Consider the following 21320-nt stretch of genomic DNA (forward strand, 5'->3'; position numbering starts at 1 on the left):
AGTTCTGGGTGCCACATTTCAGGAAAGATGTGGACAAATTGGAAAAAATCCAGAGAAGAGAAACAAAAATGATTAAAAGTCTGGAAAACATGACCAATGAAGAAAGATGAAAAAAATTGGGTTTGTTTAGTCTAGAGAAGAGAAGACAGAGAGGGGACATGATAACAGTTTTCAAGTTCATAAAAAGTCGTTACAAGGAGGAGGAAGAAAAACTGTTCTCCTTAACCTCTGAGGATCGGACAAGAAGCAATGGGCTTAAATTGCAGCAAAGGCGGTTTAGGTTGGACATTAGGAAAAAAAACCTGTCAGGTTGGTTAAGCACTGGAATAAATTGCCTAGGGAGTGGAATCTTCTTCATAGGAGATTTTTAAGAGCAGGTTAGACAAACACTTGTCAGTGATGGTCTAGATAATACTTAGACCTGCCATGAGTTCAGGGGACTGGACTGGATGACCTCTCGAGGCCCCTTCCAGTCCTATGATTCTAGACTGTGCTGAAACACTGCTGGCTTTGAATAAATCGGTATCACGGTTTAGAACTGAGATCAGAAGCAGAGATGGTGCCAGAGCAGAGAATAAAAAACAGTTTTTGCTATTGCTTTAGTTTTAGACAGAAACATGCTTCACCAACTAGGAGCCCCTGCAATGCATATGCATCCAGTTCCATGTACCATGAGTTATAATGATCCAGTATGAATGTGACAAATGTAGGAATCGCCATGGTTTAATTCCTCTCCAGGTGGGAGGTTAGGAAGTTTCCTAGCAAGCTACATAGGTAATAAAGCATATTGTGCTACTGGTGCACATGATGGTTTAGGCTTAGTGATAAATCAAACAGGACCATGAAGCTTTGCATCACTTTGGTGGATAGGGTTGAATGCCAGCTGTTCTTTATCCAAGAGTTGATCTTTTCTAGGCACTGTGACATCCTTCTGATGGCACTGAATGCAACTGTGGAAAATGAGATATACAGATGGGCATTCATGGGCATAATGTTGGCAGTGGTGCACAGTTTCTTACTTTTCCAAATAGCCTCATGTAGACATTAAGAGGAGGGAAGAAAGGACAGATCCTTGCAGATTTCCAAAATTGGGTGCTCTTGCAGAAGAGGATTTACTTCTCTTGGTCCTTGTAGCGAGGCGGTGTGGCTTCCCACTGCCCCGGAGAGGGTCGAGCCCCTCCAGACACCAGAGTGGGCAGAGCCCGGGGGCTCTGAGCCCACCCCTCAGAGGGACAGGCGGCAACCCGGAAGTAGAAAGACGCGACCCAGAAGTATAAAGGACTAACCGCTGGGGAGGCCAGACGCAGCCAGCTTAGCCCGAGACTGGGGAAACCCTGAGGCCCCAGGTCCCCGCCAAGACTGGCCTGACCTGCCCTGCGCCCACTATCCAGGGAAGTTACCGGACCTGCCGCTTGTCCACTGCCCCGAGGAACCCATGGTGCTGGACCCCCCGGAGAAGACCGCCGTGATCCAGGTACCCGAAGGAGGGGAGTTAGGAAGTGGCCCAGGGACAGCCGACCTCAGTCTGGCTGTAACTCTGCCAGAACCCATGTCAGTGTGTTGCGGTCAGGATCCCCACTGACCCAGCAGTAGGTCGTTGGCCGCTGCTAGGGCCCCGGGCTGGGATGCAGTGGAGTGGGTGGGCCTGCGTCCCCCCTGCCACCCAACTTGTGGGTGGCAGTCTCCCCCTCTTCCAGGTCCTTGGAGGCCTGGGCTAATTCACACATGCTGTGTTGCTCGGCCCCTGCCTGAGGGCCTGAGCTACTGACTGACCGTTGCTCCGCCCTGACCCAGGGCCCGGGCCTACGGTGCTCATTCCAGTTACCGCAAGGGCTGCCGAGGGAGACTCAAGTGGCCGGACAAATTCCCCAAAGTCAACTGTGTGTAGCGAGCCGGTGTGGCTCCCCGCCGCCCCGGAGAGGGTCGAGCCCCTTTACAGTCCTGTTTGAAGAGGAATGATTGGAGCCTCTTTAGTGTTGTGCTGTCTATTCCAGCTATAATCATGTAAGAGTGTCAGTAACTCCCTGTGGTCAACTGTGTCAAAAGCAGCAGAAAGACAGAGTAGTATTAGCATTGATATGTGGTCTCAGTCCATTGTCATGAAGAAGCCAGCTTCTGGTGGCACTTAGGCTGCCTCCCTGCTATGCCCCAGCATGAAGCCTGATTCAGAAGCATCCAGATGTTGACTGATGTCACATTCTGTTGGAGCATGGGGTCACTACATTCTCAAATATTTTGCCTAGGAATGAGCCTTTAGGCATGGCAATAGCAGGAGAGATTGTTTGCATCAGATGTTAGCCTTGAGGATTGGCTAGACTACACTAGTTTTCAGGGAAGTTGGTAGGCTTGATTCTCTGACGGAGGCATGGAAAGCGTTGTTCTTCACTGGCTTTCACCAGCCATGAGGGAACAGATTCCCTGGTGGTAGTACAAATATTTCACAAAGGCTCTTGAGCTTCAGTGAGTGGCTGTATTTCCCGGAAAAGTTGCAAGTGGATAGAGAATGTTAAAAGCTTTAATAAGGAAATCTGATGTCTTTTGGCGGGCATTGTGTGCAAGTGTAAGTGACAGAAACTTTTCTTTTTCTATTTTTCACAATGCTGATCCCCTGCTCGCCTTTCTGAGCAAACAATGCTGATTAATTAGGGACTCCCTCATTTTTAAATTCAGTGAACAAGCCATTTATCAACCCAGCAGATGGTTCATTATCAAAATGCTGTTAGTCTTTTGGTAGCACTGATATATGCAGGACCCAGTGGGAGTCCCGAAAGAATGAAAATAGGAGATGAATAGACTGAAGAACAGATTTTCCCTTTTAATCCTCTGGCTCTTCATAACAGTCATATTTAGAAGTCTAAATGCCTCTTTTGTGTGGGGTCAATTCTGCCCTCAGATACAGGTGTCCTGGATCTCACCAAAGCCAATGGGAGTTGCACACACTTATTAAAAATTTGATCCTACGAGCCAAATTATGGCTGGTTCCACATAAGTGTGGTAAAGAAAAGGATTAGGCTAGAACTCTTTCCCTCCTAGGACCTGAGAGGCATGGGGCTAGCAGCTAATGTGTTTGGCAGAGCTAGTGACTCCAGAAGGTGCATTTCTAGATGGGACTAGGGATTGTGGTCCTTCTGCTCTGTGCTTCAAAGGTAAAGCAAGAGCTGTTTCCTAGCAGCACTGAAGGCATTATGCCTTTTCAGAGGCCTGGTGTCTCCAGGTACTGCTGCTCAGGCAAGGCACCTCTTCTACCTTCCCTGGCACAGCTCTGCCTCAAAGGAGGCTTAATTTAGCATTATATGAGGAAACATTCTCACATGCTCATTTAATCAAATGCCCTGTTTTCAAACAGGGCTTACTTGCTTTATTTGTTTATTTATCTCCCCAACACCTTGACAATCACTGACATTATAAAACCGTTTAGTTAGGAGGGGGATCAGCTAAAGGGAAAGGAAAGTGAAGGGGATGAGAGCAGGGAAGAGAAGAGGGTACCAAGGACAGGTGTGGAGTGAAGCTGAGGTGAGGACACTGTGAGAGAGAAGGCTGGAGCAAACAGTCAGCACAGGGCAGACAAAGTCCAGTCAAAACTGTAGAGAGTTCTCTAAATATCTAATAGTCCCTGCTTTGGCTACTTCTGTGTCTACTGGCTAGAGTCTCCAGCTGGCTCCTTCTCTGAAGTTTTTTTTCAGAGGGAAGCAGAGCTCTGAGTGGAGGGTCTCCCCTAAACAGTTTTGGAGGGGATGCCTGATGTGTGAAATGGTGGTCCCAACTTAGCCCCACTTTGCCCTCTCCCCAAGAGTGCTGCAGTCCCTGCTTTGGCTGTTCCTACAGGCTGGAGTCTCTGGCAGTTAAGTTTCTCTCTAATGTAGAATGCACTCTACCGCAACCTCTCCCCCCACCCATACATTTAAAAGGTGGGACTTTTATACCTCATTTATCTTAGAACAATATCAAAAGTGCCCCTCAAGCACCCCTGCACCCACAAAAGAGAATTCCTTTTTTCAGACAACTTTAACTAAACATATTAAAGAATATTTGTGTGCCTGAAATTTCTGTGCCTTGCCTTTAAAAGGCAGGTGGCTTACTCAATCAACCCTACTGTGTGTGCACCAATGTTTGCAGGGTTTATTTTTCCTCTTTAATTAGCATTTTAATAAGTGATTACGCACAGCTTGTACTTTTAGCTAGGATTGATTTTACCTCTGCTGGACCTACACTTTGTTTTTCCTACATTCCGGCTGCACCGCGGTAGGCAGTTCTCACATTTAAAAAAATATTCAGAAGATGCTACTTTTTCTAATGCTTTCTGTGGCTATTTTTTATCATTTGTATTCCAGTAGTGCCTAGAAACCCCAACTGAGATTGGGGGACCCATCCTGCTAGGTGCTGTACAAACATATAATAGGAGACAGTCTCTGCCCCAAAGAGCTTATGGTTCAGATGTCAGCTCATGTGTCTTACATGCTGAAAGCAAAGAGAGCAATTGACCTGCCCAAGATCAAACACAAAGCTGGGAATAGTACTCAGGTCCCAGGTTTCCCAATGACCGGTCCGTGGACTGGCACCGATCCCTGAGAACTCCCTGACACAGTTTAGGAAGGCAGCAGGCTTCAAAAAAAGTTGAGAGACACTGCACCAGACCACACTGCCTTCCAACGGTCTAAGGCTCCAAGAATCAATGGTGTCTATCCTGTCATTAAGGACAGAACAACAAATTACTGTAGGAGGCCCTCTGTGTAGCATTAAAGAATGGGGCCTCAAACAAGAAAGAAAACTTTCAGCTCATACAAATTCAGTGGCAGCTTGCTGTGCCGTGATTATACAAACAAATAGCAAACCCAATGACAGGTTTAAGAGGAGCAGCCGTGTTAGTCTGTATTCACAAAAAGAAAAGGAGTACTTGTGGCACCTTAGAGACTAACAAATTTATTTGAGCATAAGCTTTCGTGAGCTACAGCTCACTTCATTGGATGCGTTCCACTGAATGAATTCCGATGAAGTGAGCTGTAACTCACGAAAGCTTATGCTCAAATAAATTTGTTAGTCTCTAAGGTGCCATAAGTACTCCTTTTCTTTTAGCAAACCCAATGTTACGTCTCAATGGGATGCAAAATACTGTTATATATTTTTATAAGAGTAACATCTGATTACATTCCTCAGTATGAAGTAATTGAAAGTGACTCTCCTGTGACAGAAGGATTACTATTGACTTGTTTTTGATACATCTACAGTAGATGTGATAACAGCCTCCCTTATAGAAAAGGAGTACTTGTGGCACCTTAGAGACTAACCAATTTATTTGAGCATAAGGTTTCGTGAGCTAGAGCTTACTTCATCGGATGCATAAAAGTGGAAAATGCAGTGAGGATGTTTTTATACACACAGACCATGAAAAAATGGGTGTTTATCACTTCAAAAGGTTTTCTCCCCCCACCCTACTCTCCTGCTGGCAATAGCTTATCCAAAGTGATCACTCTCAGCAGCTCTCCAACACCACTTTCTACAAGCCATTACCCTCTGATCCCACTGAGGGTTACCAAAAGAAACTACAGAATTTGCTCAAGAAACTCCCTGAAAAAGCACAAGATCAAATCCGCACAGACACACCCCTGGAACCCCGACCTGGGATATTCTATCTACTACCCAAGATCCATAAACTTGGAAATCCTGGGCGCCCCATCATCTCAGGCATTGGCATCCTGACAACAGGATTGTCTGGCTATGTAGACTCCCTCCTCAGGCCCTACGCTACCAGCACTCCCAGCTATCTTCGAGACACCACTGACTTCCTAAGGAAACTACAATCCATCGGTGATCTTCCTGAAAATACCATCCTGGCCACTATGGATGTAGAAGCCCTCTAAACCAACATTCCACACAAAGATGGACTACAAGCCGTCAGGAACACTATCCCCGATAATGTCACGGCAAACCTGGTGGCTGAACTTTGTGACTTTGTCCTCACCCATAACTATTTCACATTTGGAGACAATGTATACCTTCAAATCAGCGGCATGCTATGGGTACCCGCATGGCCCCACAGTATGCCAACATTTTTATGGCTGACTTAGAACAACACTTCCTCAGCTCTTGTCCCCTAATACCCCTACTCTACTTGCGCTATATTGATGACATCTTCATCATCTGGACCCATGGAAAAGAAGCCCTTGAGGAATTCCACCATGATTTCAACAATTTCCATCCCACCATCAACCTCAGCCTGGACCAGTCCACACAAATGATCCACTTCCTGGACACTACGGTGCTAATAAGCGATGGTCACATAAACACCACCCTATACCGGAAACCTACTGACCACTATTCCTACCTACATGCCTCCAGCTTTCACGAAGACCACACCACACGATCCATTGTCTACAGCCAAGCTTTACGATACAACCGCATTTGCTCCAACCCCTCAGACAGAGACAAACACCTACAAGATCTCTATCAAGCATTCTTACAAGTACAATACCCACCTGCTGAAGCGAAGAAACAGATTGACAGAGCCAGAAGAGTTCCCAGAAGTCACCTACTACAGGACAGGCCCAACAAAGAAAATAACAGAACGCCACTAGCTGTCACCTTCAGCCCCCAACTAAAACCTCTCCAACGCATTATCAAGGATCTACAACCTATCCTGAAGGACGACCCTCACTCTCACAAATCTTGGGAGACAGGCCAGTCCTTGCCTACAGACAGCCCCCCAACCTGAAGCAAATACTCACCAGCAACTACATACCACACAACAGAACCACTAACCCAGGGACCTATCCTTGCAACAAAGCCCGTTGCCAACTGTGCCCACATATCTATTCAGGGGACACCATCACAGGGCCTAATAACATCAGCCACACTATCAGAGGCTCGTTCACCTGCACATCTACCAATGTGATATATGCCATCATGTGCAAGCAATGCCCCTCTGCCATTGGTCAAACTGGACAGTCTCTACGTAAAAGAATAAATGGACACAAATCAGATGTCAAGAATTATAACATTCATAAACCAATCGGAGAACACCTCAATCTCTCTGGTCACACGATTACAGACATGAAAGTTGCGATATTACAACAGAAAAACTTCAAAACCAGAGTCTAGCGAGAGACTGCTGAATTGGAATTAATTTGCAAATTGGATACAATTAACTTAGGCTTGAATAGAGACTGGGAGTGGCTAAGTCATTATGCAAGGTAACCTATTTCCCCTTGTTTTTTCCTCCCCCCACCCCCCCGTTCCTCAGACGTTCTTGTTAAACCCTGGATTTGTGCTGGAAATGGCCCACCTTGATTATCATACACATTGTAAGGAGAGTGATCACTTTTGATAAGCTATTATCAGCGAGAGTGGGGTGGGGGGGAGAAAACCTTTTGAAGTGATAAACACCCATTTTTTCATGATCTGTGTGTATAAAAACATCCTCACTGCATTTTTCACCTTTATGCATCCGATGAAGTGAGCTGTAGCTCACAAAAGCTTATGCTCAGATAAACTGGTTAGTCTCTAAGGTGCCACAAGTCCTCCTTTTCTTTTTGCGAATACAGACTAACATGGCTGCTACTCTGAAAAAAGTCTCACTTATGAGATTATTTGTATTCTCAGGAGATCCCATTGTTCGTAGTCTAAGGAGACAATCCTCTTTACACCTGTGACATATTTTTGTGAAAAATAACTGTCAAATGATCAGTAGAAATGGCAATGCTGGTAAGGAGTGTACACATAAATACATTTGTAGAATTTATAGTGTCATCACAATGTACAATAGTCTCAAAACTTTAACTGTGTACTAAAAATGCAGACTTGTTTAGTGATTTTAGCCATCTGGCTTCAGTGAAGAGAACAAACTGTTACATCCAAAAAACTACACTAAGAACAACATTAAGGTTGCAAAGTCAAGCACTCAAGAGTTAGGACATGCCAGAATTAAGGTTGTCTGTGCCGCGTTAATTCAGAGCCCTTGTGAGAATGTCTGATGATAAAAGACTTTAATTACATGTTCACATACTATTGTTTCCACAGGACCCGCATCTCATTCAGTGATGGATGGTGCTTACTGAGCAGCTGTTCAATAATTCTTTTTCTCCTCAACTTTCAACGTATGGCCCCATGTATTATTTACCGCAGACTATTCAAACCCTGCTCTGAACCCCAAATTATTAATTTCTTCATGGGCTTTTCTATGGTGTTCATCATCATAGTATTTGAATGCTTCACAAACATGAATTAATTTATTGTCACATTCATGTATTATGTGAGATAATGGTATGAACCTCATTTTACACATGGGGAACTGAGGCACAGATATAAAAGGAAGTGTCAACTGATTTTGGGTGCCTCATTTGGGACCCTAGGGTCCGATTTTTCAGAGTGTTTAGCATTATATAGCACTTCATATGTCAAAGGCACAGCTCCCATTCATTTCAGTTGCAGCTCTGAGTGCTTAACATTTCTGTAAATCAGACCTCCATGGTTTCAAGGTGGACACCCAGAAAATGAAGAACACACAACGACAATTAGTGGCCACCTGTTACAAGTTTGGTTTAAGGGACTTGTCCAGCATCACACAGGAACTCTCTGGCAGAGGCAGGGACAGAAGTCAACTGTCTTAATCACGAGACCCCCTTTTCTCTTCCTGCAATTCCCTGTATCGTTCACTACACTCCTTCCAACTTTTGCAACTAACAAATCTGAGTCCTATAGACAACAGCCTCCTTCTCTATCTAACCCTGATTCATTGCCTGAACACAGTCTGTCTTATGCATTGACTAAGGCAGGGTTTTCACGGGGACAACAAAAGGCACATCCCTGCCAAAAAGCCAATCCCCTGTGAAGTTTCAAATCCTTACACCAAAGCATAGACACCCTGGGTCTTTTCAATTAAATAATTATAAGAACGTTTTTAACATGGCAAAACGATGCACGTATTGTCGTCTTATCTCATTCTCAGAAATGGCTGAACCATTTTTACCGAGATTTTCAAAAGGCACCCTGAAGCAGACACCCAACATGGAAAATTTCAGGCTGAACACTTACAGTTTGGCAAAGTTATAAGTAACCGAAAACAAGGTCTGAGATAAGGAAAATTGTCATATAGCTTTAAAAATAGGCAGCACGAGCAGCACTGCCTAAAACAAGAAACGCTGCTGCTCACTGGAGTTCTGCTGCCCTTTAATGATATCATTAGCTTACCTGATAAGAAAATGATGCAGTCCAACATCGAAACTTCTGTAAGAAAAACAATACAACATATTTTAAGTGCTCAGATACAACAGCGATGAGTATTCTAGAAACACTCAACCTCAAAATAATCAAATAAGTGTAATTAACTACAATAGAATTACTTCTACATACTATGAACGGCAATGCCTAAGATAGATCAAAGAAGTAGAACATACAATTTCATGTGATTTATGCAACAACATCCATTAAATGTCAGATAATCATCTAGAGGAAAGACTTGAATTCAGTTATAGTCAAGTTCGAGAATTTCCATGACCTGATGTCTGTTCAATAAGGCAGGGCCACGCAGGATGGTATAAGTTCATGGAGGCTATAAATCTGAGTCCTGGTGTTGACATTAATTTTTCTCTTACCCTTTTCATAACTAGTAGGTCTGTGCGCTTCATGCAGTAAAGAGCTGTAGATAAAGGCAGATCCTTTTACCTGAATTGCTACATAAAGCAACTACTCTTCTCCTCCTTCTCTAAGGCTGCTTTGTGCCATTCCAACAAAGCTGCACTAAAACAGCACAATCAGCCATGGTGATTCCCCCGCATTTTATATAGATGATGTAGAATAATCTATAGCAGCCCCTGTGCCACTCCCCTCACCCCTAGCCTGACTTATGGGGCACGTGCCTGGGAAAAGTATGCCTGGAAGGGATGCCCTGTATCCATCTGACATCTAGCTGGTAAAATAACCCTATGGACTACCAGCAGTCAGTACAAGTTAGATCAGCACCAGAGACAAGAGCAGTGCCTGGAGACCCCAGGACTGAGAGGGTACGTTTTCATAGCCCCGGAAGCAAGCCTCCCAGCCCAGGTAGACAAACTCAGGTTCATGCTATATTGCTAAAAATAACTGTGTAAACTTTGCCACTCAGGGAGGGGGAGGGACCTCAGAGTCCAAGCTCCAGCACAAGCCACAGCTTCAAAGCACTGTCTACCCAGCTATTTTTAGAGCACTACCACAAGCCCTGCTAACCCAAGTGTGTGGACCCAGGCTGAGATGCTTAGACATACAATGGCAGCTTAAAGCCATCTTTGTTCCCCTCTTCTGGATTTGCTCCAAAATACCCCTCAGCCAAATCTGGAGCATCCAGCCCATGAACTGTAGTTGACAAATCAATAAAATTGCAGGAAAACTAGTCATCTGAATTTTGCAAATCTACTTGGTATCTGCGTATACTTTTCTAAGGAAAGTAGGAGACCTGCAATACATTCCCAGACCAGCTGGATGTAAATAATGGCACAGCTATACAAGTATTGTTTATGAGCTGGGTTAAACCTTGTTATGAGCGGAGTTAAAACCTCATCGACATTGATGCATGAACACATCCTTCCTCATTTTAATATAGTTGTAAGAGACAGTTAAGGGGCCACATCTAAAACAAGGCCTAACAGAACCTGTCCAGAAACTAGCACCGTGTGGGCAACGGGTTCCATCGGTATTGTTCTAACCAGGTGGGTGGGCATGCCTATGGGCGAAAAAGACAAACTGGGAGGGAGGACAAGAGACAGAGAGACTGAAGCAGAGCAAGAAAGCCAAGCAACGGCTGCCTGTAAGCGTGGTGTGACCCTAGCCAAAAGCCCAGAAAGAGGTCTGTTCAGGGACACAGGCTGAAAGGAGCTTGGATCTGTCAGATAAGAAACAGCTCCTTTTGTTCTTGGTTTCTCCTGGAGAAACAGGACTTTGTAGATTCTTTGTAAATACACAAGATTTCATCAAAGAAAAACCCAACTCCATCATCAATTTCTACTCCCAGCTGGAACAAACTACAAGGCCCCGAATTTTGACTAGCCACCTAGATCAAAAAGGACAACATTACATATAAAGTCTTATTTCTGATAAGGAACTTAGTTTGAGATGAAGGGTATGTCTACACAGGGATAAAAACCCCAAAACTGGCCCAGGTTAGCTGACTTGGGCCATCGGGGCTCAGGCTCTGGGGCTGAAAAACGGTTGTGTTTGGACTTGGGTTGGAGCCTGAGGTCTGGGGACCCAGTGAGGATCAAAGGTCCCAGAGCTTGGGCTCCAGCCCAAGCCTGCACATCTACACAGCATTTTTTTGTCCTGCAGCCTGAGCCCCGCAAGCTCAAGTTAGATGACCTGGGCCAGCCACAGCTATGCCACAGGGCTTTTAACATACCCTAACTAGAAAGGCTTATATTATTTGCCATAAAATAATTGAAAGCCTTTTGTAAGCAATTAACTCTTGCTGTGCTACCTAATTCAAAACAACTGCTCACTCTAGCTGAGAACAACATGTAAACTTTTTTTTAAATATAACTAATGCTTGACATGACCCCCTGAATAGATGATTCAGCCAGGGAAATCAGTGATGCTGTTATCAGTATCATCCTGACAGAGATACATATCAAGCTTTCAAAAAGTATAGAATTTAACAGAAAATGGAATTACTTCCCATTGATTCAATGAAAAAAAACAAACTCCCATTCCCCCACGTAGCAGCTGTTAGCAATACTATTCTTGGAGTTTCTACCAAAGACTTGAGCATGGGCATCTTCAGTTTTATATACCCATACACACCGCCTTTACCTGAAAGGACTCCCCACCTTTTACTTCGTAAGGTAACAAGAAGAGCATACTGGGACATTTCCAAATTCTTCCTGTTTCGACACACATCAAGATTTGCCTTCCACACTTCTCTAAAATTGTAATAGTCTTATGCAGTTATATTCTTCTATTTTAAATGGTGCACACAATGCATATTTAATTTTTCTGAAAGCCTTTGTGGCTAGGAGTAAAAACTAAGTATCTGTATTGGAGTTCAGGGGTGAGAAGAGCACTCTATGGCTCCAGAGAATGGTAATAGGATAACCACATCTCTCAACATGAGGTCACCAATTCAAAAACAGTTTCAGTTATTACCAACCCAGGCTATCATCTGATAGCTCTTAGGTGTCCTATGTGAAAAAAGCTGCAATGTCAGTCTAGTTTCAAGTGGATAGAGATATGCATCATAAAATAGCCATCACTTTTGACCCTGAATAGTCCCCACATTGGAAGTCTCAAGACAGAGGACAAGGACAGGAACAGACATGGAGACTGAACTGTCCTCGTGCTCCTAGAAGCGTCCCATCCAGAACAAGGTTAAGGCATGGAGGCGGGAAGACTGCTGTTGACCTGTGTTGTACCTATTCTATGGATAAACTGGAGGACTTTTAGCTTCCAATAGTCTCAAGGCAACACTTTTCACAACAACATGTATGGTGTTTAAAAGACATAGAACAGACACAACTCAACTTTGTTTTGTATAACCTCTCTCCTGTTGAGAGAGTTTACAGGTTTTATAAAATAGTTGCAAAGTTAAAATGAAAAATGAAAGCACAGGAAGACAGTATTTATTACAAAAATTGGAAAGGGAGAAAAAGAAGTCAGAATCTCAACTCGTGTAAATCAGCATAGACCCACAGGCCTTTGTAACCTTAATTTTGATCTTATTACACTGGCATAATTCCACTGACTATGGCAGAGTCTGAATTCACACCAGTGTAAAGCAGGAGCAACTCTACCGCAGTAAGTGGAATTATACCACTGTAAGTAAGATCAGAATCCGGGCACTGTCTGAAAATGTGCCTGGTACATTTTTGAGCACATAAGAAAACAGAGAGCAAGGCTCTGCACACCCAAAAGCCCGAAGAGCTGGGATTTGGGGAGGCCGGCTTACGACAAAAATCTGTGTTACTATGGTACATGTTGCTGTTCATGTATTTTTAAAATACTATGTATGTTTGCCTGGTTCACATCTGAAACAAACCAACCTGACTTCACAATAAAAGAGCAAGGGAAACACATACAGTTTATGCAATTACTTGTCAATGCCCACAAATTAAATGGGAAAAAGAGGAAAATAAGAGGACTATATAACAGCTCTTCAGTTTGATATTTGGCAAAAGTGAGGTAACTTCTGTAAATCACAAGGAGAGTATACATAATCATACTGCACTGAATTAATGATATTATATCATCCTTGTTCAACACTACTTGAATCTAGCAATCAGACATGATACCATATGCAACAATAACGCCATGGTGCACAACCTGGATGCACTGCAAGCCACCATATATGACAATGTAATGATTGTTTCCATCCTGAGAGAACCACACCCACAGCCTGTTGACAGCTGTTACATAAGTTGCTATAAACTTCATTTAACCCTCTAATAGAGACCTCAGAGGACTAAGTGGCCGAGCATGCATCCAGTTTCCAGGATCATGCCTTCCACCAGGAAAGTCAGTCCAGTTCCTAACCCTTGTATGGGGCTTAGCTCTTAGCTTCAGCTCAGGGTTTTTAACATCCTTACCCTCTCCTTACTAGAGGGAGAGTGCGGTGGAAATGAAGCTTATGCCCCTCCTGCAACAAGGGCAGTCAGTAGGGGAGCCTGGGCCTTCCCACTCCATTGGGCTCCAACCCAGGGCCCTATGAGAGCCAGTGTCGGCACTCTGGAGTGCTTCGGAGTTGCCTTCCTGGGTCACTTCCTACCCTCCATCTCCAAGTCCAATATAGGATAGGAAAGGAAAAGAAAAGACAACTAAACCTTCAGCCCCAACCAGGCTCAGCAGGCAGTCTGTCTTCCTCCCCAGCCTTTCCCTTCTAAGCTGAGTTACTTCCTCTTAAGCTTCCTCTCCAGCTAGAGCGCAATCAGCAGGTCTGGAGGGACGAGGCTATGTGGGGGCTCGGTATTGTCCTTTAATCCCTTTGGGCCCAGTGTGGGGTTTGTACACCCCATCACAAACCCCTTCACTGCCGTGTTTTTGTCAGAATTTTTTGAAGTTTCCATTGGGATTCTTGACTCTTCCAGAGTATGTCCCAGTTACATGACCCCAGCATTGCCACTGTATTTTGGATCATGTACACAGAACACAACACACCAGAAATGAGCTTTTGAAAGAAAGGTTTTAATTAAACAATAAGAAAAATTCCCACAGTAAGATGAACACTCTAATATTGTCCTCTCTATAATATTCTGTACAATGCTCAATGTTACTATGCTACTTGTATTCAGTACCATGGTATATTCTTTTGATTTTTAGAAGAATTATGGGTGTGAATCCCATAAAGGATTACAGACCTCCTTCGAATGCTTCACAATCTTGCCTAACCAGTGGAAGAAATGACAAATAGAGATGTGGTTGTTTCCATTTCACAGTCATCTGGTTCACTGAAGATGATCTGATTTCATCTTAATATATTTAATGCAATATATATGAGGAACAGCAGGTACAAAGCACATTCCATACAGTTTAATGCTGTTTTAATAAACAAGTTCTATCTACCGCTCTATTGCAATAAATTATTATAGTTATAAATCTTAACAGTCTAGGCTCTCTCTTGGTAGTACAATAAACTAAAACTTAGAACTGACCAGCAGCCTGTTTGTGCAACACTGACAAGAACTTTAAAACAGTTAGCAAAATGTAATCCTTGAAATCTCTAATTATCTGCAAATATGTATTTCTATCTTCAAGACATTTTAAAAATTAAAAAATTAATTTCTGGTTTGAAAGCTAAAGCTGCACAACATTAAGATGCCTATGCCTACAAATGTGCATTCAGCACATAGTTAAATAAGATCTTCATATGCAGAAGAAACGGGGAAAAGTAGGAATGCCCTTATATAGGAAGCTAACCCTCAAATCGGAAGCATTAGCACATTTAGTGAAAAAGCCATGCTGCCAATTCTTCGTATCTAAAAACCAAACACGTGCAAAACAGGGATTAAGTTTCCATTTATGGTGCAGTCAGCAGTGAGCCTCTATTGTGCCATGGATGCTTTGAACTTACTTTTGACAGTTCTATTTCATTTGTCGAAATCCCTTCTAGACTTTTTTTTTATTTTGAAACCATACCCAGTTTGATTCAGTACTTGTATAACTTGCCCTTCACTAAAATACTGTGCATCTTACCTGTTGAATTATATTTGCTTATTATAGGCCAAATCCTCATCTAGTGTAAATCAATATGGCTCTGTTGACTTCAGAGGAATTATGCTGATTTACGCCAGCAGAGGATCTGACCCTACTTTTTTGTTTTCCTACTACAATGTGTTACAGTTCTAGAGTGTTCATTATTTGTATTGCTGTAGTGATAGGAACCCCAGTCAGAAACCAGGACTTCACTGTACGAGGCTGAGAACCCAATCTCACAGAGAAATATTGGGAGATGATGAGCACCACTGACTTTCAGAGAATTGGGTTCTCAGTCACTGCAGCTCTCGGCAATGGAACCTGGGGGTGTTGAGCATCACTCTGGATCATGCCAATTCTGACAGGCCCAATTTCAAACTGTTAGAATAATAAACTAAAGTTCAATAACATACCCTTTAGCAGGATGACTGCATTACTCACATTAGCAGACCCTGGATTCTTATGCTACATTTTTCAAAACACACTCTCTCTTGTTGAGAAACTACTTCAATTTGCTGTGAAAGAAGGATCACTAAATAATCATTTTCACTCAATTTCTCCCTACGACTGATGAGCTAGATGCTATTCCTGGAAACAAAATCAAAATGAGGTGCAAGCATAGCACATCTGGGAAGTGTTTGGCCTACCATAGTCTTCAACAAAGATGTCTATTATAATCAGAACAAATACAATCATTATGCAAATCTTTTCCATGGATTGAATATGTCCCACAAAGATAAACAAAGAAGCATCGCCTGACTCTTCTCACTTACCTCCATGTAAAAACAGGGAGTAACTCCAGTGAGAGCAATAGCGTTACACGGGTGGAAGTTAGATCAGACCGACTATAGTCTCATGGATGAGAAATGGTTACTTTCATCATGAGTGAGCTGTCTCATACCATCTGCTCATGTGCATGGTCTGGGTTCTGACACTTCTGATGGCCTTGAGCACTTCTTGATAGCTTTTGTTGTTAATGCCACTGAACATCCTCAGGTGATGGGGCAGAGGGCAGATGCTTGATCTTCTCATTCTAAAATGTGAAAAATCTCTCTGCTCAAATGGCAGAACAAATGAATCATAAGGTCTCCATGGAACTGCAGTCTGAAAAGTGGTTCTTACTCAAACCTACTCTCAGTCTGCCCCGCTATAATGTGCTGTATGAGGGAAATATGAAAAAACAGAAGACTGCTCATTTTCTTGTACTGAGATTACAATAAACGTGGAAGTGACCTGAGACTGGCAAAGTATCCAAAACTCTCATTGACCTCAACAGGAATTGCAGATGCTCAGCACATCTCAATATTAGGCCATATGTTTGGAAAATAAAGATACGGGTGATGCGGGGGAAGGGCATACTTTCCCCTTATGTTAATGAATACCATGTACATGTTGAATACGTTCGAGAAAGTGTTCAAGAATCCCCAATTCCTGTAATAGTATTACCTCTGAATGATAAACTGTACATTCAGTAACGATGTAGATTCTGTCCTAAGAGTTAGGATTGTGCACTTGACTTCTCAAACAAATTTCAACAGGCTTTTTTCAAAAGCAGACATTTTTTGCTTGTCTGAGCTAGTTCGGTGCATGTCTTATGAACCATTTTCCAGCAGCTTCTGTACACTGACAACAAAACCACAGGCAGCCCTTTGCATGCAGAGGAGCATGTCATGATTTTAATTTTTGGTGCAATTTAAAAACAAATAGGGGTGGGTGGTTGAGTTGTCATTTGTAAAGAGGGCTCAAAATTAGCAGAAAGTGTTGGCAGGTAGGAAACTACAGTATATAACATGTGTTAGGGAATACACTTCCATGGAGTTGTGTGGTATTTTAGCCAGGAGTCTCCCACTAGACCTTAACAGTTGTGCAGCCTCTGCCCCATAAGCGTTAAATGGAAAGTTGTAAATTCTACCGAGAGGAACAGATTTCAAATGTAACATTATCCCATGTTTTACTAGAGCAATCTTAGTCCTCATGTAATCAGGCACAACTCCATTTAATTCAATGGAGCTAGTTACCACTAACGGCAGTGGTGAATTTGGCCAGCTGATTAGTTAGTATGTAACATATCAATATTTTTCTCCCCTTCTGTGCATTCTGCTTCTCCTAGCAACTTCACCCCCCATCCCATTCATGACATTTCAGCAGCTGATTCCCCCACCCCACCCCTCCATTGTAAATGTGGGTAAAACAATGCCGCTCTTCTTGCACACTAGAAATCCCAACTAATTCACCTAGACTCAGAGGAATCAGCTTCAGTTTAACAGCAAGGCAACAGCCGCACAACCAACGATGGTACATTTCCATAAACAGAATGTGTTTTTGAGACTAAATCTGGCATTCTGCCAGCTGAGTTGCGGACTAAGAGCCTCTCCACACAGAATAATGTGCATTGGCACCTGAAGTTTATTGAACTATAGCTGTTCTCAGTGAGACACTGCTTGTAATAGATTGTTTCTCTTCTCTTCTTTCTCAGGGAGTGTCTTGAGGCAGTGATGCCCAACAGGCAGCACAAACAAGAGAAAAATTCCTTGACTGAGAGATGGATTTATCACTTCTAAACTACTTTTTCTTCTTCTTCTGGTTTTGCTAATTTCCCTTGCAATGCTGCCTGTGGCAATCTTCTAATTGGTAATCCCTGAAGAATGAAAGTGTCCAAAACATGAATAATTACAGAATTCTAAAAGTGTGCAACGTCAGTTGGGAACATATAATTTAGGGGCTTGTCTGCAGAAATAGATGACTGTGAGATAAGCAGATGATAAACCGGGATACGGAATTTGTTGTTGTCTGTTTAGTGTCCTAATGAATGGATTAGAAAAGACACCGGTGGAGCAGGCACTCCGGGGGTGGGAGGGAAATATATTTAAAGTAAATAATGTAAATAAGCTCCGCCAATTTATTTTATCGTTATTAAATATAGTTCTCAGAAACCTAGAATTTTAAAGGGACTTTTGCCTATTACCTGTATGAAATTAGAGAGAGGTTTTCCCCCCCCAGATGTGCAACAGGGATTCAGATGTGAGACCTAAAACTTCACTGCAGAGCTCATCTGTCCAGTAACATATGGCATGGGTATTCCCAAATAATAAATAAAACAAATTATTTATAATGCACCTGCCATCTCTGCTAAGGCATTTGCACAGTATAACAATGATGATTACATCATAAAATATATAATATAAAAGCCAAATAAACTAAAGAGAGCCAAATAAACCAGCATAATTATACAGCTAAGATAGTATACTATTTGCTGGCAGTCTTTACAATAAAAAGTAGCTCTAAAAAATGTGTTTCGAGTCACTGGTTAAAACTGGTGAGGCATCAGATGATGCAGATAAATTCATGTGAATCCGAACGCACACAGTAATCCTCAACAAGCATTTATCTAAATACAGGAATTATGTATTCAGTCTTTACAAATCCAATCTTTTCTAAGAACACGGAAGTCAATGGAACTCCTCACAGGGAGCTGTGCTGGCAGATCTCAGCACAGGCTTGGGACCTATTAGAGCTTCTACTTTTTATACAGTCTTTACTCAGGCAAAACTCCCACTGAATGTTGCCCGAGTATGGATTTTAAGATCTAGCTCATCAATCTTGGATTACAGAATCTGTAGTAGAGAAAAAAAAATCACAGCTGATCTGTTATGCTTATCATGCTGTTCTAATATCATTTTCAGGGCCAGCAGGACCATCCCATTGTTATACCTTTATACAGAGCCTAGCACAAAGGGGCCTTGAGAGACTATTACAAGTAATACAACAAAAGTTCTTTTGTCCTAGTCAGAAGAGAAATTTTTCAGACTTTACCACAAATATTTAAAATGAAAGAAAACATGATTTGACAAGGTGAGAAAATTCCTGCTTCAGGGAATTCACTGTACTTCTAAACATCAGGATCTTAAAAGTCAGCTTGAGCCTAGATCTCTAGCTTCAGTGGAGTGTCTCTTTTCTCTGCAAGTGGTGATCCCAATGCTTAAGCCATCTGCAATGCAGCAAACTCTGGTACTGGCTGCCTTCTCTTCTTCTCAAAGTAGTAAATGTAACCATAGGGGAAAGAAAAACAGATTGCCCAAAACTTTTATCTCATGTCCTTATCAAGCAATTTCTTGTTATGGTCATAATAAATAGGACTTTGAATACATAAGGACAACCTTATCATATTCCCTGACACATGCTCAAGGATTTACTGGAGTTTAAGCACTTCAGTTTCCTGGTAAACTCCTCTATTTAGAATTCCCATTCTATTTCTTCCCTGAGTGATTTAAAATGCCATCATTCAGTTCAGTCTGTGTTCAATATTAGAAAGCTTTCTCCCACAATAAAGTTGTCTTTTGGTTTTTCCCATGTCCACAGAGCAACCAAAATTTCTTGTTTATTAAATTATGAAATTTTCAGGTATTCCTGCTTCCTAGAGTTCACTGCTCTGAAAAATGCTATTCAGTGCTGTATGATTCTTTAGGCCCCCATGCTGCAAACTTTGATGCACGTGCTTAACTTTACACATGCGAGTAGTTCCACTGAGTTCAGTGCCGGAACACTGCAATTCACCCCGACTTTTCTCCTTGCAGATAAGCATTCTCTGAAATGGAGTCACAGACAGAAGCTGAGGCTTTTAATAGCAAGGTGGTGGGAACCTTGGGTGAAACACTGTCCTCAACTGAAGTCAATGGCAAACCTCCTGACTCTAGGCATGTGGTATTCTGGGAGATGTAGCTCAGTAACTAAGTAGTCAATTTGATGCAGGCATTTTCATTTGTGATTGGGTCAACAGATGTGATTTATATTTTTAAAACTAAAATACCAGGACGAGTTATCTGATTAGCTGCACCATATGTGATTAAGGAATTTTATATTGTCATTTTGATGAAGAGGAAGATTTTAATTATTTTGAGTTGGAAAATCATTAGCTGCACCATATGTGATTAAATGATTTTATATTGTCATTTTGATGAAGAGGAAGATTTTAATTATTTTGAGTGGAAAATCGTTACCAATCTCCTCCTGCAAAGGAAGAGGGATCAGCTAAACTTCCCAGACAAAAATCTCTCAGCAAGATTTAGTCACTGCTGGAGGTGGCAGAAGAGTAGACAGAAAACTGGCTCAAGTAATGAGTTTTATACTACAAGTTTACATGCTTGTCTGTGATGCATTTTTGCAGATAACGCCTTATACTGACAGGTTTCAGAGTAGCAGCCGTGTTAGTCTGTATTCGCAAAAAGAAAAGGAGTACTTGTGGCACCTTGGAGATGAACCAATTTATCATCCAATGAAGTGAGCTGTAGCTCACGAAAGTTTATGCTCAAATAAATTGGTTAGTCTCTAAGGTGCCACAAGTCCTCCTTTTCTTTTTACCATACACACTGTAATCAGAGAGTGATCACTTAAGGTGAGCTACAACCAGCAGGAGAGTGGGGGGGGAACCTTTTGTAGTGATAATCAAGATGGGCCATTTCCAGCAGTTGACAAGAACGTCTGAGGAACAGTGGGGGGTGGGGGAGGAAATAAACATGGGGAAATAGTTTTAGTTTGTGTAATGACCCATCCACTCCCAGTCTTTATTCAAGCCTAAGTTAATTGTATCCAGTTTGCAAATTAATTCCAATTCAGCAGACTCTCGTTGGAGTCTGTTTTTGAAGTTTTTTTGTTGAAGAATTGCAACTTTTAGGTCTGTAATCAAGTGACCAAAGAGATTGAAGTGTTCTCCGACTGGTTTTTGACTGTTATAATTCTTGACATCTGATTTGTGTCCATTTATTCTTTTACGTAGAGACTGTCCAGTTTGACCAATGTACGTGGCAGAGGGGCATTGCTGGCACATATCACATTGGTAGACGTGCAGGTGAATGAGCCTCTGATAGTGTGGCTGATGTGATTAGGCCCTATGATGGTGTCCCCTGAATAGATACGTGGACACAGTTGGCAACGGGTTTTGTTGCAAGGATAGGTTACTGGGTTAGTGATTCTGTTGTGTGGTGTGTGGTTGCTGGTGAGTATTTGCTTCAGGTTGGGGGGCTGTCTGTAAGCAACAACTGGCCTGTCTCCCAAGATCTGTGAGAGTGATGGGTCGTCCTTCAGGATAGGTTGTAGATCCTTGATAATGTGTTGGAGAGGTTTTAGTTGGGGGCTGAAGGTGATGGCTAGTGGCGTTCTGTTATTTTCTTTGTTGGGCC

The 21320-nt window shown here is 42.5% G+C and overlaps 1 protein-coding gene across 1 annotated transcript in view; it reads right to left on the bottom strand.

Moving 5' to 3' along the window:
* Window positions 1-21320, bottom strand: part of HHAT (hedgehog acyltransferase) — a 393415-nt gene that overhangs the window by 217299 nt on the left and 154796 nt on the right. The window contains exon 10 of the mRNA XM_074949317.1: window positions 9184-9219. Within this exon, the coding sequence (XP_074805418.1) occupies window positions 9184-9219 (36 nt within the window). The remainder of the gene's footprint in view (window positions 1-9183; window positions 9220-21320) is intronic.

The sequence above is a fragment of the Natator depressus genome, chromosome 3 (genome assembly GCF_965152275.1).
Source record: "Natator depressus isolate rNatDep1 chromosome 3, rNatDep2.hap1, whole genome shotgun sequence".
NCBI classification, from domain to species: domain Eukaryota; kingdom Metazoa; phylum Chordata; order Testudines; family Cheloniidae; genus Natator; species Natator depressus.